This window comes from Leuciscus leuciscus, assembly GCF_965113295.1.
Source record: "Leuciscus leuciscus genome assembly, chromosome: 21".
Classification (NCBI taxonomy): Eukaryota; Metazoa; Chordata; class Actinopteri; order Cypriniformes; family Leuciscidae; genus Leuciscus; species Leuciscus leuciscus.
The window spans coordinates 4998160-5014160 of record NC_138745.1 but is presented as its reverse complement, the minus strand read 5'-3'; the positions used below and the strand labels follow the sequence as shown (position 1 = coordinate 5014160).

Genomic DNA, 16001 nt, shown 5'->3' with positions numbered 1-16001 from the left:
AAAAGGAGTTAAAATGATTTGCCCTTTCAATCAAAGGGTTAAATGCTTGAAACACTTTAGTTATGTGGCTTTTTTACACCTGGTCTAATCAAATTGCATTTTATTTGTTTTGCAAAACACAGTAAACACTGATACACATTAACACAACAGTGGCTTAGTATAGCTGGCTACCAAACTGGTATTTATGCCACATTATGTACAATATTCTGCGCATGGCATGCGTCTGTTTTGTACACATGGAATAGATGACTTTCTACATTTGCCAAACCAGTATACCATAGTGTAAAATGCTTGATGTTGCAGTTCCAAGATGGTTGAACCAGAAGTAAAATCAACTGGTTTTATTTCCGATATAATTGGACACTATTTGAATTAAATGTGCCGTGCGATGACTGTAACGTGGTTATTTGAAACAAATAGCACGTTATTTCCCATACCATGTAGATTTCACAGAGTATTTTCTGAGCTAGTACTTCTTTCCAAAATTATTTAACCAGACGGGTCATGCTGCATAGATTTCTGTCCGGTACAACAGAACGCTTTTTTCTTGTCACGTTGAATCTCTTTCATTTATGGAGTAATTTTAGAAATCGTAAAAAAAAATTAGTTCTAGGTGCACATGTAATTAAAGCAAGGTTTATTGCTCAAATATCTTAAACCTCACTAGCAACCAACAGCCTTTGGGTTAATTACACGAATAGAGTTTCAATGGATTAGTGTCAAAAGGTCTTGATTGTTCTTGAATAAGTTTAGATTATTTCTGTAACTAAAGCACGTTTCATTGACACTGCTGGCACCCGTCTCCATCTCGAAACACCTCACCGCGGTGCACGTCAAAGATTTAACATGGTGTAAGACGCTCTGTTGGGGTTTCCATTGAGATCTTTAACATGCTTAACTGTAAAACTACACTTCCTGCTTAGAAATTAATGGACAGTTCAATTAAATATTCAGTATGTACCAAGTACTCTTGTTTCTTGAGTGATGCAATGTGCTTTGAGGATAAATCAAGTCCAGGTCATAGAGACTCAAAAGCAGGGTTGCACGCGGGGCGCTCTGCATCCAGGTGCAGTTTGCTTTAGATCGAAATCAGAACTTTGAGTTTCTTTATTAGTAGTGGAACAAGACCCAAGGCTGCAGATGTCAGAAATACCTCATTTGTAAGTGGCTTTGGATTAAAGCATCTGCTAAATGTAAATGTATTGTTCAGTTTTCGAGTAAAGGTTTAAAGTAGGAATCTAATTGAATTTGAATGGAAATTGATACGAGTGTGGCATGTTTCAACTCAACCAGTCGCTCCGTATTCTTGAAGGCCGACTTCTGCAGTTTTTGGTAAGTACAATTAGATCTGTAATTCTTTAAGCATGAATGAATGTCTTGGAAATTTGATAGCTGGCCATGAAGAATGTTGACCAACATGATGGATTCTGATTGTGTGAAATGATAAACGGATTAAGCTCTTTATATAATTTGAGTACTCATGCCAAGCCACAAATCCTTGTAGATCACAGACTGCAAACCGTTTGAAAATTAATGATAGATAGACAGGAATATACCAGTTGATATTATTTCTTTTCAGCTCAACCAGACGGTTCTGCACTGAGAACGAGCAAGGCAAGCGTGCTTGTTGATATGGATCTCTTGAGCTCAAGTTGAAGATGCTTTGCGTCGTATTTTTACCCATCACTTTCCTAGTCGCTGGAGGCTCAAAGCTCTGCCCTCATCAGTGTTCTTGTCACAGAGCATCTGAGCTGGTGGACTGTCGATCCCGAGGGTTCACTCACATTCCCCACAGTATTCCACGTGGCTCCTGGACCTCAGTGGGAATAAGCTGTCGGAGTTGAGGAGTACCTCTTTTAGTGGGATATGGGTCCTCCGGGTCCTTCTGCTTTCACAAAGCAACATGCAGGTGGTTCATTCTCAGGTGCGCTTAATTTAGGTTGTCTTTACGAATTTCTTTTTCCACTCTTAAAATAAAGGTTCTTTATTGGCGTTGATGATTCAATGAAGAACCTTTAAAGTTTATGAAATCTTTCCATTGCACAAAAGGTTTTTTTATGTGGAAAAAGGTTCTTCAGATTGTTAAAATGTTCTTCACACTAAGAGAAATGGTTCTTCTGAAAATAAAGGTTCTTTATTGGCATATACATGCATAAACGTAAGTATCCCTGCGACATTTCCATTGCACATAAGGTTCTTTATAGAGGAAAAAGGTTCTTTGCCCGAAGATAAAAATGGTTCAGGAACTCTTCACTGAAAAGTTCTTTGGGGAAACCAAAATGGTGGTTCTATGGCATCTCTATGAGATCCTTTTGGAAGCTATATTTTAGAGTTTAGAACAACTCTTTTGGGTTCCTCAGAAGAACCTTTCAGTGAACAGTTCTTAAAAGAACCATTTTTTTGTGTGAAGAACATTTTAATCATCTAAAGAAACTTTTTGCACTATAAACAACCTTTTGTCCATTGGAAAGGTTCCACTGATGTTAAAGGTTGTCATTGAAACCATAGATACCAATAAAGAATCTTTCTTATATATATATATATTAAAACCTTTATTTTTAAGTGGATTTAAAGGGATAGTTCACTCCAAAATGAAAATTCTGTCATTATTTAGTCTCCCTCCTGATGTTTCCAAACATGACTTCTCTGTGGACCACAAAACGCACAACTTTTGTGTGTGTCCCTTTAAATGCAAATGAGCTGCTGCTCCCGGCACAGAGGGCGGAGCTACAATAGCTTGTTTTCTCAGCAGCTTCGATTACCTCACACAGACATGCACTGAAAATTTCTAAAACTTTTAGCCTTTTATGTTCAAACCAGTCGGACAATGATGGAGAGACTCAAGAAGAAGTGAGAATATGTAGAAGCAACAGGACATTTCTGAATGGTTAGTTGATGAATTTATGTAGCTTATGTGTAGTCATCTTCTAGTCATTGATTACCATATTCTGTCATGATAATCTATAAATCGTGTTCCGGAGGCGGGGTTTATGTAAATTTTAGGGTGTGATGTCACTAACCCGGGAGGAAGCTCGTGTAGTCTCTACCAGCCGTTTGTTGTAGTCCTTAAAAAGCAATTTCTTTAAAAGAAAATATATCCCTAATTAAAGTTAGAAAAGTGAAATCATAATCAACCACCCCTTTAATGTTGTTTTGCCCCCCTATGACTTTCACAAGTGTGAAAAAAAAATGGATTAAAAAAAAAATCTTCTTTTGTGTTCCACGGAAGAAAGTAAATCATGCAGGTTTGGAACGACAGGAGTGTGTGTAAATGACTACAGAATTGAGTGAACCATTCCTTCAAATGTGATTCAAAAATGCATTCCTCTGCCTCTCTCTTCTGCCTTTAAATTTCAATTTTTAAAGGATTGTTAGCTGATTGTGCTCTGTTTCTGTTTCTGTTCCAGGCTCTTTCCTCTCTTACTTTCCTGGAAAAGCTGGACCTGGCTTACAATGAGCTCTGTGTCCTTCGTCCAGATTTCTCTCAAGGATTGGCCTCTCTTAAAGATCTCAAGCTTTCCCACAACACTCTGGAGCATCTTGAGACCAAATCCTTGGAGGACCTAGAAAGCCTGGAGAGGTTAGATCTCAGTCACAACCACATTCGGGTCATTCAAGTTGGGGCATTTCGTGGACTTACAATTCTAAGGCACCTTAACCTGGCGTGGAATCAACTGACGGTTCTCCAAGGAGGACTGCTGTCCATGCAACAAGGTCTTGGGGTTCTTCTCTTGGGCCACAATAATATCTCCAAGATTGAAGTGGAAGCTCTGGCTCCCCTACAAACCCTCACCATACTGAACTTAGAAGCCAACCAGTTGAGAAGCTTGAAGTTTAAGATATTCTTAAACCTTAAGACGCCCAGCACGCATCTGCAGATGTCAGAGAACCCTTGGACGTGTGACTGCGATCTGCATCGTGTTTTCAGTAAGATACTCCGCGTCAGGCATCTCCACGTGGACGATTACGTGAATATCACATGCCACTCTCCGCTCTTACTGGCCGGAGCTTCTCTGGGTTTGATGCACAGTCAGCTGTGTATCGCAGAAACGGCCACCGTCCTGATCATTACTGGGACTGTGATGGTCACTGTGGTGGCGGCCATGGTTATGGCAGAGCGGAAGCAAAAGAAGAAAAGGATGAACCTGGAAAACCAATGAAACGATCAAATGCCTTGGGAGTCTTACAAATGAGGAAGGGATGAAAAGTCGACAGCTGTTAGAAATACAATCTTATTTTACAATATCGGACCAGGTCTTCGTTTTTGTGCAATGTAGCACATATCCATACTCACTTCAACGTGAAATCAAAATTTAACCCTGTTAGTTTCCCAATGCATGTTCCTAGCCTAATAAATAAAAAAGTGAGGTAACACTTTATTTTACGGTGTCCTTGTTACATATGTTACATGTACTTACCATAGTAATAACAGTAAATTATGCATAATCACATGCAAATAACCCTCAACCAAATCCTAATCCTACCCTAACCCTAGTAAGTACATTGCTTAATATTACTCAGTACTTAAATATATAATTACACTGTAACAATGACACCTTAAAATAAAGTGTAACCAAAAGTTATTCTTTGTCAAATTATAATAGAATGCTGTGGGGATGACGTATTTCTTTAGGCTAAAACCTGGAAATGAGCATGTTAGCATTTCCAGCTCCAACGTCCTGGAGTCAATGGGTTTTTCTGAATGGGTTTTTGGTTAAATGCCTGAAATAAGGTCTGTGGTGATGAACACAAGGTCAAGATATCATCACATTTCATTCTGTGGCATAAAATACACCAGTAATACCCCCTTGGGATTTTTATCAAGTCTGAAAAAGGCGGTTGCTAACAAGTGTCTAAATGAGACTACAGAAGTTGTTGGGGGAAATCGTTTATAATCGCGCTCTTTCAAACTATTATAACTCAAATTTGTTATGTTTTTAAACGTTGAGACTGAAAGATTTCTTAGTGGGAAGCTTAATGGTGGTGATGTTGGAGTCATGTGACTGCGGTGTAGCCTAACTTAAGCGTTTTACTTCTGACGATTGTATTTAGGCTTGAAAATTCATAAAAGTGAAGCTTATCATGATGAACAAAACATGTAAGAATCATAAACTTGTTTTGGTCACAGAGCTTATTTTCTCCAATTACACAAAAATCTTCAGAAAAAATCCAAATGACTTTGTTGAGGAAAGCAAACAAAAATACACCATCACTGCAGAACTCTATAACTCATATCCATACTGAATATATAGGATTGATTATATTTTACCTTGCTCTGAGAAATGTCACATTAAAATCCGACTTGAGTTTGGGTTTCAGAATTCAAGATGGTCTCAAGCAGAATGACACATGAAAAACCAGAGAAGGAACTCAATACCCGGAGCACCAGCCTGACCTTTTATTCAATGTTACTTTAAATACACGTAAAGGGATTCTAGTTAATAATGTATTATTGTGTCCTTTGTGCTGGACCATTTTTGTTTGATCAACATGTTCTTGTTGACTAGATTATTAGCTGAATCTTTCAGAGATCTTACATTTGAAACTTTTATTTTAGTTTCAGTTTGTAGACTTTGAGGGATAATATTTTATCAAAATCAATGTGGATAAAACCATTGATAAAATAACACTTGAAGGTTGATGTAATTTTATAATACTGTGAATTCTTGAGTTGCTGTTGTAATATTTACTCCAAAAAAATCTCTCTCTATATATATATATATCTATATCACACTGCTCAATAAATCAAACAGTTTTGTAGATTCCATACAAAACAATGATTTTATTTTATTTTATTGACATTGTGATTTTATAGAAGTTGTACAAGGAATGCAAACTAAATACAAGCAGCAAAAAAAAAGTGGCATTTTAAATGTCTGTAACATGGAAAAAAATCCACATTACCATACCGCTTAAGAACATCAAAACTAACAATAATGTCTCCTTAATTCATCATTCAACTTTAATTGAATTTTATTAAGACTTCTAGTCGTTCTTAAACTTTAAATAAAGCATTAAAAAGGAAACAAATGCAATGTAAACCGTCTTTTGAAGACTTTGTGCTTGTGATCGGAGACCCCAGGGCAAGCTGGGAATTGTATCCTCTGCACCTTTGAGCGTACACACAGTTTCTGAGCATTATTATGATCCCGAGACACATGCTCGATCTCTTCTGTTTGTCCTAAGCCTGTACAGAGATGTTGTCATATATATCCCTGTATCTTTAGTTGTCTGTGGCTAGAATAAGCACTGCTCCGAAGATGCCGATGTTCTGCCCGATGAGCTTCATCTGGTTCCAGAACTCCACGTGGCAGGTGCGGTGCCAGTAACCGATGTTGCCGTCATTGAAAAGCACAACCAAAGGTAACAGAACTGCCAGGATCTGGGAGGCTTCTCGCACGTAGCAGCCCGAGAGGTAGGCGAGCGCAAGCACACCGAACACAACCACCAGGAGCTGGACGGTGATCTCTCCACCAGGAATATGGTCCAGATAGGCTAGTCGATCTTCCTTACTGTGCTGTAGAGAGTACACCTGGAGGACAAATGAGAATATCAGGAATATTAACCAGTATCATCATCCATACATGAATTTCCAAGGCCTTTAAATGATCAACATGATCAAAACTCAATCTTGTACGTGCCTTCTGTCGCCTGATTGAGAGTTTACACTTTTTTTAGCAAGTAAAAGGCCTTGCGTACGAATAACTTTTATATTGTTAGTAATATATTTCAAGATGAACATTTACAGGGCTGAAACAACAGCATCTCACTAAGACGTTATTGGCAGATATATGCATTTTATGCAAGTAACCTTTTATACTGTTATAAAGATCTCATTGATTTATATTACAAACTATCAGGATTTCATCTTACATTTTAGCCATATAAATAATATCTGCACCAAACTGCGTATTTTTTCTCAGTTTAAAACTACTGAAGTTTTTGTGAGCTTCATATTCTCACTATATCATACTATATGAGCCATAAAAACCTGATGTATCAAATATGATATAAAACAAAATGTGTATACAGACATTTGTGAAATATTTTGGTCTAAAGCTTAAATAAAATATATTTTTCTGACTATTAAAGGTCAGGCTTCACAGGGTTAATGATCAAATGAGATCATTCAGCACAATGCAACATGTTATGTTCGATGTTATATGTTCAGTCACACTACATTATTAAATATGCACATTTGGTTTAATAAAATATGCTTAACTTAGTTTACATTTCAGTAGAGCTTAACTGAAGTTTCTAAACCTTATCAGTGAATAATGCATAACTGTTTTTAAATATTCTTAGTGAAATCTATACATGATGTAATAAAAAATAGTAATTTCTATCTTGTAACATGTTACATCTGATAACAACAACATTTTCTGGGATTTTCCAGGTCTGCAAAACACCATTTTAAAATTCCCAGGTTTTCAATAAGGCAAGCATTACGGCATGCGACAAAGTATGGCACAGTCTGGTCTGTCTCTGTGATCAAGTGGACAAACTCACCATGCAGATCAAGTAAATCCCCAGGAACACCTGTCCAGTGGACTGAAGCGAGCGTGTGCGAGGTTTCTGTCTGTAAACCTCTCCTGCTCCACTGGCCAGCACCAGAAACCCTCCTATGATGGCCATCGCTCTGGAGTACATCCTCACCTGTGGAGGTTAGCAGTGAAATCACATTTATATCCATTTATATCTCTATTGTCCATATATGCTCTAAACAGCATTTAATCACAAGCAATGGATAGATGATTGACATCCCAACAAACCTTCCTTTGACTGCTGTGTTATGTTCAAACAGAGATATTACTGCAGTTATATAACACTATATTGCAGATGGTTAATCCCTTGGGTGGTTGTGATATGAAAAATGGATTTGCATGAGCAGTCAGAGACGAAGTAAATGGGAAGATCCATAAAAGCAGAACAAAGTGTCATTTGTAAAAATTCATAGGTTCATTTTCATGTTAGCATCAATGGTGTGAGTTTGAGGTGGGACTATTTGTTTTTGTGACCAACAGAGTTCAGCAGGGAATGTGTATTTTTGTAGGCCAAAACTCGCATTTTAGCATTTCCAGTTCCATCATTTTATTCTACAACATAACATACCTCAGTAATCCCCCACTAGTGATTATTTTTACTTGCCTTGAAAAAGGCTGTTGGCTAAATGGGACTATAAACAGAGGTTGTCAGACATTAAACATCATCACAGTGAACGCGTAAACTCATCTACTCACTAGACGCTTTCACAGCCTCATCGCACTCTTTCAAACTACACTAACTCAAACTTTCAGGGAAAATGTTTTTAAACAAAGACTGAAAGAGATGTGGGAAGCTTAATGGTGTTGTAGTTTGTTTATAGCCTACGTTTAGCTTTTTACTGCTAGTGTATTTGTATACTGTAGTTGTATTTAAGCCTCAAAAGCTCACATGCAAGCTGTGTTCATTTGTGATGATGATGATCATGAGGAACAAAACATAAGAATCATATATGTTGTTGGGTAACAGCTTATTTTCTGCAATAATCCAAAAGCTGATGGAAAAATTTCTGCTGGGGCTTTGTTGAGTTAAACAACTTAAAGGGATAGTTCACACAAAAATGGAAATTTTGTCAATAATTAATCACACTGTCGTTCCAAACCCGCAAGACTTTCGTTCATCTTCCGAACACAAATGAAGATTTTTTTGATGAAATCTGAGAACTTTTTTGTCCTTCCATTGACAGCTACGCAACTACCACTTTCAAGCCCCAGAAAGGTTTTTATGAAGCGACAGGAGTGCTTCGTGTGCGCAAAAATACATATACACAAAATATTAATCTCCAACACAACTTCATGATAGCACCACAACGCATGCGAGAGAGCAGGCGTTGTTGTCAGAGATTGATATTTTTGTAAATAAAAATTTTGGTTTTTTGCGCACACACAGCACTCTCATATAACTGAGGTTAAACCACTGGAGTCGCATGGATTACTTTAATGATGTCTTTACTATCATTCTGGGGGTTGAAAGTGGTAGTTGCGTAGGTGTCAGTGGAGGGACAAAAAGCTCTCGGATCTTCATTTGTGTTCTGAAGATGAACGAAAAGTCTAATGGGCTTTGAACGACAGGAGTGTGAATAATTATTGACAAAATTTTAATTTTTGTGTGAACTATACCTTTAAGGGTTGGCTAACAAAAACACATCATCATCACTGCTGCAATCAATTATTTTTGGTGCCACTAGAAACAGGAAAAGTTCCACCAAAATGAGTCCTGTATTTACCTTCAACCAGTCTCCATAATGGACCTGTCCACCCATATAGGACACGTATGTGCTGAGGACCAAGTGAACGGCTGCAGCCATAGCGAACCATCTTCTCTTCACCCCGAAGGACATGAAGCTGGCACACAACACCGCAGCTCCCAAGTCAATGTACAGGTAAGGCACCTGGATGTCTGGCTTCCTAAAAAAAGGAAGAAAAAAGCATTTTTTTAAGAGAATGAATATAAGCCGGTAGCTACATTTAAGACTTTGCCAACTTTATGTGGTATAGGGGGGGCGGTTGTGTCAATTATTTGAATGAAACTTAAAAGCATTGCAAAACAGCAGTTTAGGCATGATGATGTACAAATCCAGTTTAAGCACAAGCACTTCATCGAATATTCTTTTGTTGAATTACTGCATGTCACATGTGTTTACACTGTGTCCCTGCAAGCCTTCTTTTGAGCTTCCCTACGTACCGTTTCACATCCGCGCGCTCCGCAAACAGCATCAACATGCTGAAACTGTTCCAGAACCCGAACCGAGTCAGAATAAAGGCTCCGAACTGCGAGAAAAATCTCAGAGCTTTTTTGCGGGTTGCAGCAGCCATGGCTCAGGATGGCGGAAGTATCATCTCCTAGTTCCTCGGGATCGTGTACGAATCGTTCATTTGAGTCGAGTCTTTTGATTGAATCAGTAACGCTTCGTGAAAATAAGAATGAAATGTACGGAAATGTACTATTGTTAAATCTGAGAACTTTTCATGTGCTGATTGTAGACCTACATTTTCCCATAAAACTGAGAGAGGTCTTGAATACTGAATATGTTTAGTGATAGGCTCACGCCACGATATAACTGAATAAGTTCAGTGTCAAAATAAATGCATAGCAGTTTCATCTTTTTTAGTAGTTTCATGATAGTTATTACAAAAAGTTTATATTCATACCTTTTTTAAATTTCTGTAAATAGTGATTTAGGCTACTGGATACAATCTGTGTCAAAGTTAAAGGAGATTTATGTAACCTTATTTCTAATTTAAAACCGCCTAATAACCACACTTTTCCCAAGCAAATCACTTTTCCATTCAATAAAGATACATCTCATAGCATAGTAACAATTTCTCGAATTTCTCTTCTTCGATTTCCTGGTGGCTGCAGCAAGGGCGTAACTGCGTCATGACGTAAAAGAATCATGAATCATTTATTTGAACCGTTTCTTTGAAAAGAATCGATTCGCGGAAATGAATCGGACTGTCCATCGCTACGCCGTTCAGGAACCTTGTTGGTAAAAAAAGTGAACGCTTGCTGCTCGATAGTAACTCTTTAATGTAGGAAACAAAGTAGTTGTCCTCCAGAGGGCGTAAGGTAGCCGAATTCCCCATTAAGCTGCATTCAAATATCTTCTTTTTTTTTTTTTCTAGATTCACTGATTAATTTACAGAACATGGTATTTGAGTATTTCAATATAAATCTCTAATTCAATATAATCTCTAAAGTTTTTTGTTAGTAATCACAAACTACTGTGATCCACCCCGATGATTCAAATGACAACGTTGTTCGGCTACTTTAGCAGTAGCCTAATACCTAATACAAAAATTAAGCCTACCTAAATATGACACTGCGAAATTTATATTTTTTCAGATTCCAGAAAAAGACTCCCTGAAAAGTTAACCTAGGATTAATAACAAAAACAAAAAACATTATTATTATTATTATTATTGTAATATCTAACAAAACACTGTAACTATTAACGTATATGAATGTGAACACAATATACATATTCTTGGATAATACTACATGAATAAAAATATAAATAAGTATACAATAGTGAGTAAATTCTTGAAGGTTAATGAAGTAGACAAGGAATACATGAATTTAAAGATAGAACAAATAATGAATGAATAATATGGATAGAAATAATATGAATAAAGAAAATCATCATAAACATTGACCTTTTGGATACACCTATTGTTATTTTTATCATTATTATGACTCACTGGCACACTTGGATAAGTTGAAGTATTTTTAGTGCCATCTTGTGTTTACCAGATAAAAATGCAACAACAGTGCGCATGGAAGTGTCATATTGGCTTCAAACTCTCCTTGATTCTGCTAACCATCCAGATTAAGTGTGTTTAATACCTGATTAAGCCTTAATTAACTGACACCAAATATATTACAAAATACTATACAAGATCTTATGAACTCAAATAATGTTTTTGTTTAAGTTAAATGTCTTTAAATAACACTCAGTAAGAATTGAATGGCTTTGTATTCCGTCTTTTGACTCATAAAACTAGTCAAAGATCATTTTTAAAGAAAAGTAAGATGACCTGGTTCTGGGAGAGTGACAGTTCCTGATATCTATGGCCCATAATCCTCCTTGGTGCTTGATTAGTCTTATCTCAATTACCAAAGCTTTAGTGTGTGACAGTCTCTTGGAAACGATAAGTCAGTTGTCACCACTTGTCTAACTGGCTTTAGAGAACAATTCGACATTCATTGAATATTTATTAATATGAGGTTGCATAGAATATACAAACAATTATTACTTGTATAAATTGGTGGAGGATTTACTTTGAAACTATTTTTATTCAGAAATGACTAGAAAACTACCATAGTATTTTTTTTTTCATACTATGGAAGTCAATGGGGACCAACAACTGTTAGTTTACACACATACTTCAAAATATCTCCCTTTGTGTTCAACAGAACAAAGAAACTCATGCAGGTTTAGAACAACTTAAGGATGAGTAAATGATGACAGAATTATTTTTTTATTTTTTTTTAAAATTTTTTTTGCTGATGATGAACTACTCCTTTAATGCATCACCTAATTCACATTGAAACCTGATATGCTTTTAATGAAAGTGTAGTGGTAATATTACGTCTCAATAATGTCACATTAAAGAGCAGTAAAGCTCCTCGCCATAATGACGCAATAAAGTGTCACATCACGATTCAAGGCTTCAATGTCCCTCTTGCTAATTCAGGACAAAGGGGGCCTAAGCCAGATCCTTAGGCTTACAGGTGAAGCCAGTGCAACAACAAGCTTATTCAGGAGTTCAATACACACTCAACTGCGAAGATGTGTCTGAGTGGAAAAATATTGCAACTATAAGTGTGAATTCAGTCCCGCTCAGGTCTGGCTCACTTCTCTGGAAATGTTTTCCTCCATTGCCATGTTCAAAACTATCCGAAATAGCTTTTTAAAAGTGATTTGTTGGCCCGAAACACTCTCAGTCATCAGATAACAGTCTGTTTTCCAACATGGCCAATGGTTGAAAGCATTGCAGTTATTAAGCAGATCGTGGTAATAGTAATCCTGCGCTGAGTAGTTTATTAGGCATTGATGCCAGTGGCTGATGGCCAGAAGTCCCAGTGACACTCTTTGACACTGGATCTAAGATAAGACGACAAACTTTGAGAAAGCCTGGAAAATTTGAAGAAGTTTTAAAAGCTTGTAGTAGTTTGAAGGCAATATAGTCTAGCACAATGCAAATGGGTAAAATATAACACGTTGCTAGCATGTTTCTAGCATTATTTAACACATTGCTAGCATGTTTTAGCATCATTGTTTACATGTTTCTGATTTAGCACATTAGCATAAGGTTAGCTTGTCACAGTATGTTGGTAACATGATTTAACACATTGCTAGCATGTTTCTAACATGTTGGTAGCATGTTTCTAGCATGATTTAGCATGTTACTAACCTGCTTTACCATGATAGCAGGTTTCTGTCATGCATCAGCACAATGCAAACAAGTTTTGACATGTTTCTAGCATGATAACATGTTTCTAGTATGATTTAGCACATTGCTAGCATGTTTAAGCATTATGCTTGCAAGATAGGCCTTGTTTGTTGATAACCTGTTTTAGCATGTTGCTTCATATTTTTGTGGAAACTGTGATAGGCCTACTTTTCCCCCAGGATTCTGTGATTAATAAAGAGTTCAAAACAACAACATTTATTTGAACATTATAAACATTTTGTGCCAATAATTACAAAAAGCAATTACTGTTGGCCTACTTTTGATCAATTTAATGCATCTTTGCTGAATAAAAGTATTAATTTCTTTAACAGTACATATACTTACTGACCCCAAACTTTTGAACGGTAGTGTACGACTCAGTATTTATTATGCTTGGCTATTAATGGAGTTTGTATTAATAACTGTCTGATTACTTCTTCACAGAGCATTTCACTTTGGAAACCAACATTCACTACTTCTACTGTCTGATTATGTTCAACCAATGCTCACATTGAGCTCTTTCTATGCCAAAGTTTGCATGGATCCTTAGTAAGATGCACGGATGATTTTAGGCTTCCACAAGAAGTATGTTATTGGTTAATTTTCACATGCTGCCCTTTCCTCCAGTATTTCAATGTTGTTTAGAGGTTACTTCTCATGGCCATCCTGCTTGCTCTCATTGGCCTAATGAGATCAGTGGAGATTGATGACATCAGAGCGCAATCCCCATCACCAGGATCAATCTCTACACCTGAGAAAGAGCAAAGGGAAGGAGGGGGTCCGAACAACAGAAATAGAGGAGAAGAGCCTGAGATTCACAGATTCGGAGGAAGACCTCCATGCTGATGAACTCTTAGGAGACATCAGGACATTTCTCCGACTGCTGCCAGGCCCTCCATTCAACAGGTAAATGGATTATTTCTTTATTTTTTTGGTCAGAATAGCTATATCAGATGTTTAATTGTCAAGTGAGAAATCAGTTTTGCTGAAACCACCAGGACTGATTTTTATTTATTTTTTTACATGGCAGCCATTTGAGAATTCTTTTCAAATCTTAATAAATGCACTTTTTGACATATAAATCGTGAGTTAGGCCTACTAAACATTATTTTAAAGCTGATTGGATCAATTCTTATTGTGAAAAGCTTTATACAAATAAAATAAAAAATACATCTATAAGCATTTTCTTGTGTTTTAATCACACTTAGGTGCATTTTACTGGGATTCTCTGTGGATCTTCATATTTGTTGTTTGCACTATGTAGCCTACTTTTAGTACACTGAAAAATGTGAACATTTAAATGAACTGCTATTTAACATTACTGAATCAACCAACAAATAGGCAACATTTGTATTTAATTACAGTGTAGTAGCATTGTTCATGAGACTTTTTCGATGTGAATATTGAGCTTAATTTCACACATATCTTATTTGCTCTGAATAGACAGGATGGCTCGGGATATGACAGATAAAGACATCCTGAAGATGGAGCTGGATCAGCTGAAGGTGGAAGTTAACACTCCCCGAATTGCGGTAAGAATCTTAAGAGTTTAAGATTTTAAATCTTAAACCGCGTTTTTCCCGCGCCAGTGCGCCACTGACATGTCTCGCGTTTTTAGCCGGAAAAATGCGTTGTGTGTGTGAATAGACCTTATTGAGAGCAGCGCCATGACAGGAGTGGAAGGGCTGTGAGGGATAGACTTACCGTGTTTCCAATGGCATCCGCTGTAAAAAGCTGGATAATATGGAAGCTTGTTTCTGCCACAGAATGAAACATTTTAAAAGATCATTTTTACTTTTTATCTCACAATTGCGAGTTTACATCTCACAATTATGACATTATTTCTCACAATTGCGAGATATAAAGTCGCAATTACGTGTTATAAAGTCAGAATTCTGAGAGAAAAAAAGTCACAATTAGGCTACCTTTTTTATTTGTATTTTATGGTAAGCTTTTATGGTAAAGCTTCTAGATCACTAATCATTTATTTACATTTTTTTACAGCTCATGGTGCCTGGAATGTTTTTGTCAACTGAAATTTCTCAGAAAGATATTTTTTCCAGTGTATTGTTAGCAGAACTATCCAAAAACATTAAATAACCCAGACAGCAACATGGCCCAGACATGTGGATTCCACGCATAGCCGGTTGCATAAACCACTTAGACTAATCTTACAAGTTAGTCTTAGTCTTGAGACTAACCATCCCTTGACTAACTGCTAGTGGGTCATAGCTTACTAGATCTTAAGACACTGTCTTAACATAATGGCTAAGTTTATGCAACTGGCCCCAGATGTGATCTGGGCCGACACTATGTTGAAATGTTATGTTAAAAATCAAAGATGGTGCTACTGTGAATAAGGTCTATGGCCTTAGTTAATTCCAATTGGAGCGGCAATTTAAAGAAACAATCATCCTTGAACCATCTCTCGATTATTTTTCTCAGGTTTCAACAACAGCCCCAGAAATCATTGCTTTCGTTGAGGAGATGTCCGCCGAAGACCCCCTGATCAAGGGCGTCCCAGAGGACAAGAACCCATTCAAGGAGAAGGGAGGCTGCATTATCACGTAGCAGCGGCCCTGGGGTCACCAGGGCTCGGTTCAACATCTGCTTTTGTATGAAAGTTTATTTGTACTAGAAACTCTGAATTGTTTAACATCCACTAGTTTTAAATATTATCCAGCTCCAGAAATTTAAGAGGACACCCTCATGTCATTCAATACCTTTTATGATATGATGTTTTCTGTCTGTTTTTAAAATAAACTCATTAGCAATCTTGGCAAATGTCTTACTGGTTCTAATTTCAGTAGCCTATAAATGGACTAGGACCCTAATTTGACATTTAAAGGGATCGTTCACCCCAAAATGATAATTCTGCCATCATTTACTCATTCCCAGGTCTTTTTAAACCTGTATGAATCCTGTTTTGTCCATACAGTTCAAGTCAAAACCACTATAAAGAACTTTTTGTGCAACGGTAACTATCTCCTGAGTGATTTGCAT

General features: G+C 37.0%; 3 protein-coding genes across 3 annotated transcripts; 2 read left to right on the top strand and 1 right to left on the bottom strand.

The window, feature by feature from the left end:
* The first annotated feature begins 98 nt into the window (after window positions 1-98).
* LOC309485417 (uncharacterized protein) lies at window positions 99-5667 on the top strand. The gene is given in 3 exon segments (XM_082152226.1): window positions 99-1794; window positions 1797-1924; window positions 3408-5667. Coding segments are annotated over 3 exon segments (1017 nt in total). The 5' UTR covers window positions 99-1658; the 3' UTR covers window positions 4161-5667.
* A 95-nt stretch (window positions 5668-5762) lies between these two features.
* On the bottom strand, window positions 5763-9939 carry tmem101 (transmembrane protein 101). Its single transcript, XM_082152227.1, has 4 exons — window positions 9727-9939; window positions 9269-9449; window positions 7510-7656; window positions 5763-6532 (listed from the first exon to the last, which is right to left on the bottom strand). Exons 1-4 carry the CDS (start codon window positions 9855-9857, stop codon window positions 6224-6226), a joined length of 768 nt encoding a protein of 255 aa, XP_082008353.1. The 5' UTR covers window positions 9858-9939; the 3' UTR covers window positions 5763-6223.
* Window positions 9940-11968: 2029 nt separating this feature from the next.
* gngt2b (guanine nucleotide binding protein (G protein), gamma transducing activity polypeptide 2b) lies at window positions 11969-15756 on the top strand. Its single transcript, XM_082152920.1, has 3 exons — window positions 11969-13904; window positions 14442-14530; window positions 15444-15756. Exons 2-3 carry the CDS (start codon window positions 14447-14449, stop codon window positions 15567-15569), a joined length of 210 nt encoding a protein of 69 aa, XP_082009046.1. The 5' UTR covers window positions 11969-13904; window positions 14442-14446; the 3' UTR covers window positions 15570-15756.
* Window positions 15757-16001: the final 245 nt, after the last annotated feature.

What these genes read in the sequence shown, in the direction of transcription:
- tmem101 (XM_082152227.1), bottom strand. Translation starts at nt 9,857, where the DNA reads ATGGCTGCTGCAACCCGCAAAAAAGCTCTGAGATTTTTCTCGCAGTTC. An exon ending in GAGCGCGCGGATGTGAAACG is followed by an intron (nt 9,450 to 9,726) that starts GTACGTAGGGAA and finishes TCCTTTTTTTAG; the next exon opens with GAAGCCAGACATCCAGGTGC. An exon ending in ATTATGGAGACTGGTTGAAG is followed by an intron (nt 7,657 to 9,268) that starts GTAAATACAGGA and finishes TAACCTCCACAG; the next exon opens with GTGAGGATGTACTCCAGAGC.
- gngt2b (XM_082152920.1), top strand. Translation starts at nt 14,447, where the DNA reads ATGGCTCGGGATATGACAGATAAAGACATCCTGAAGATGGAGCTGGAT. An exon ending in TTAACACTCCCCGAATTGCG is followed by an intron (nt 14,531 to 15,443) that starts GTAAGAATCTTA and finishes TATTTTTCTCAG; the next exon opens with GTTTCAACAACAGCCCCAGA.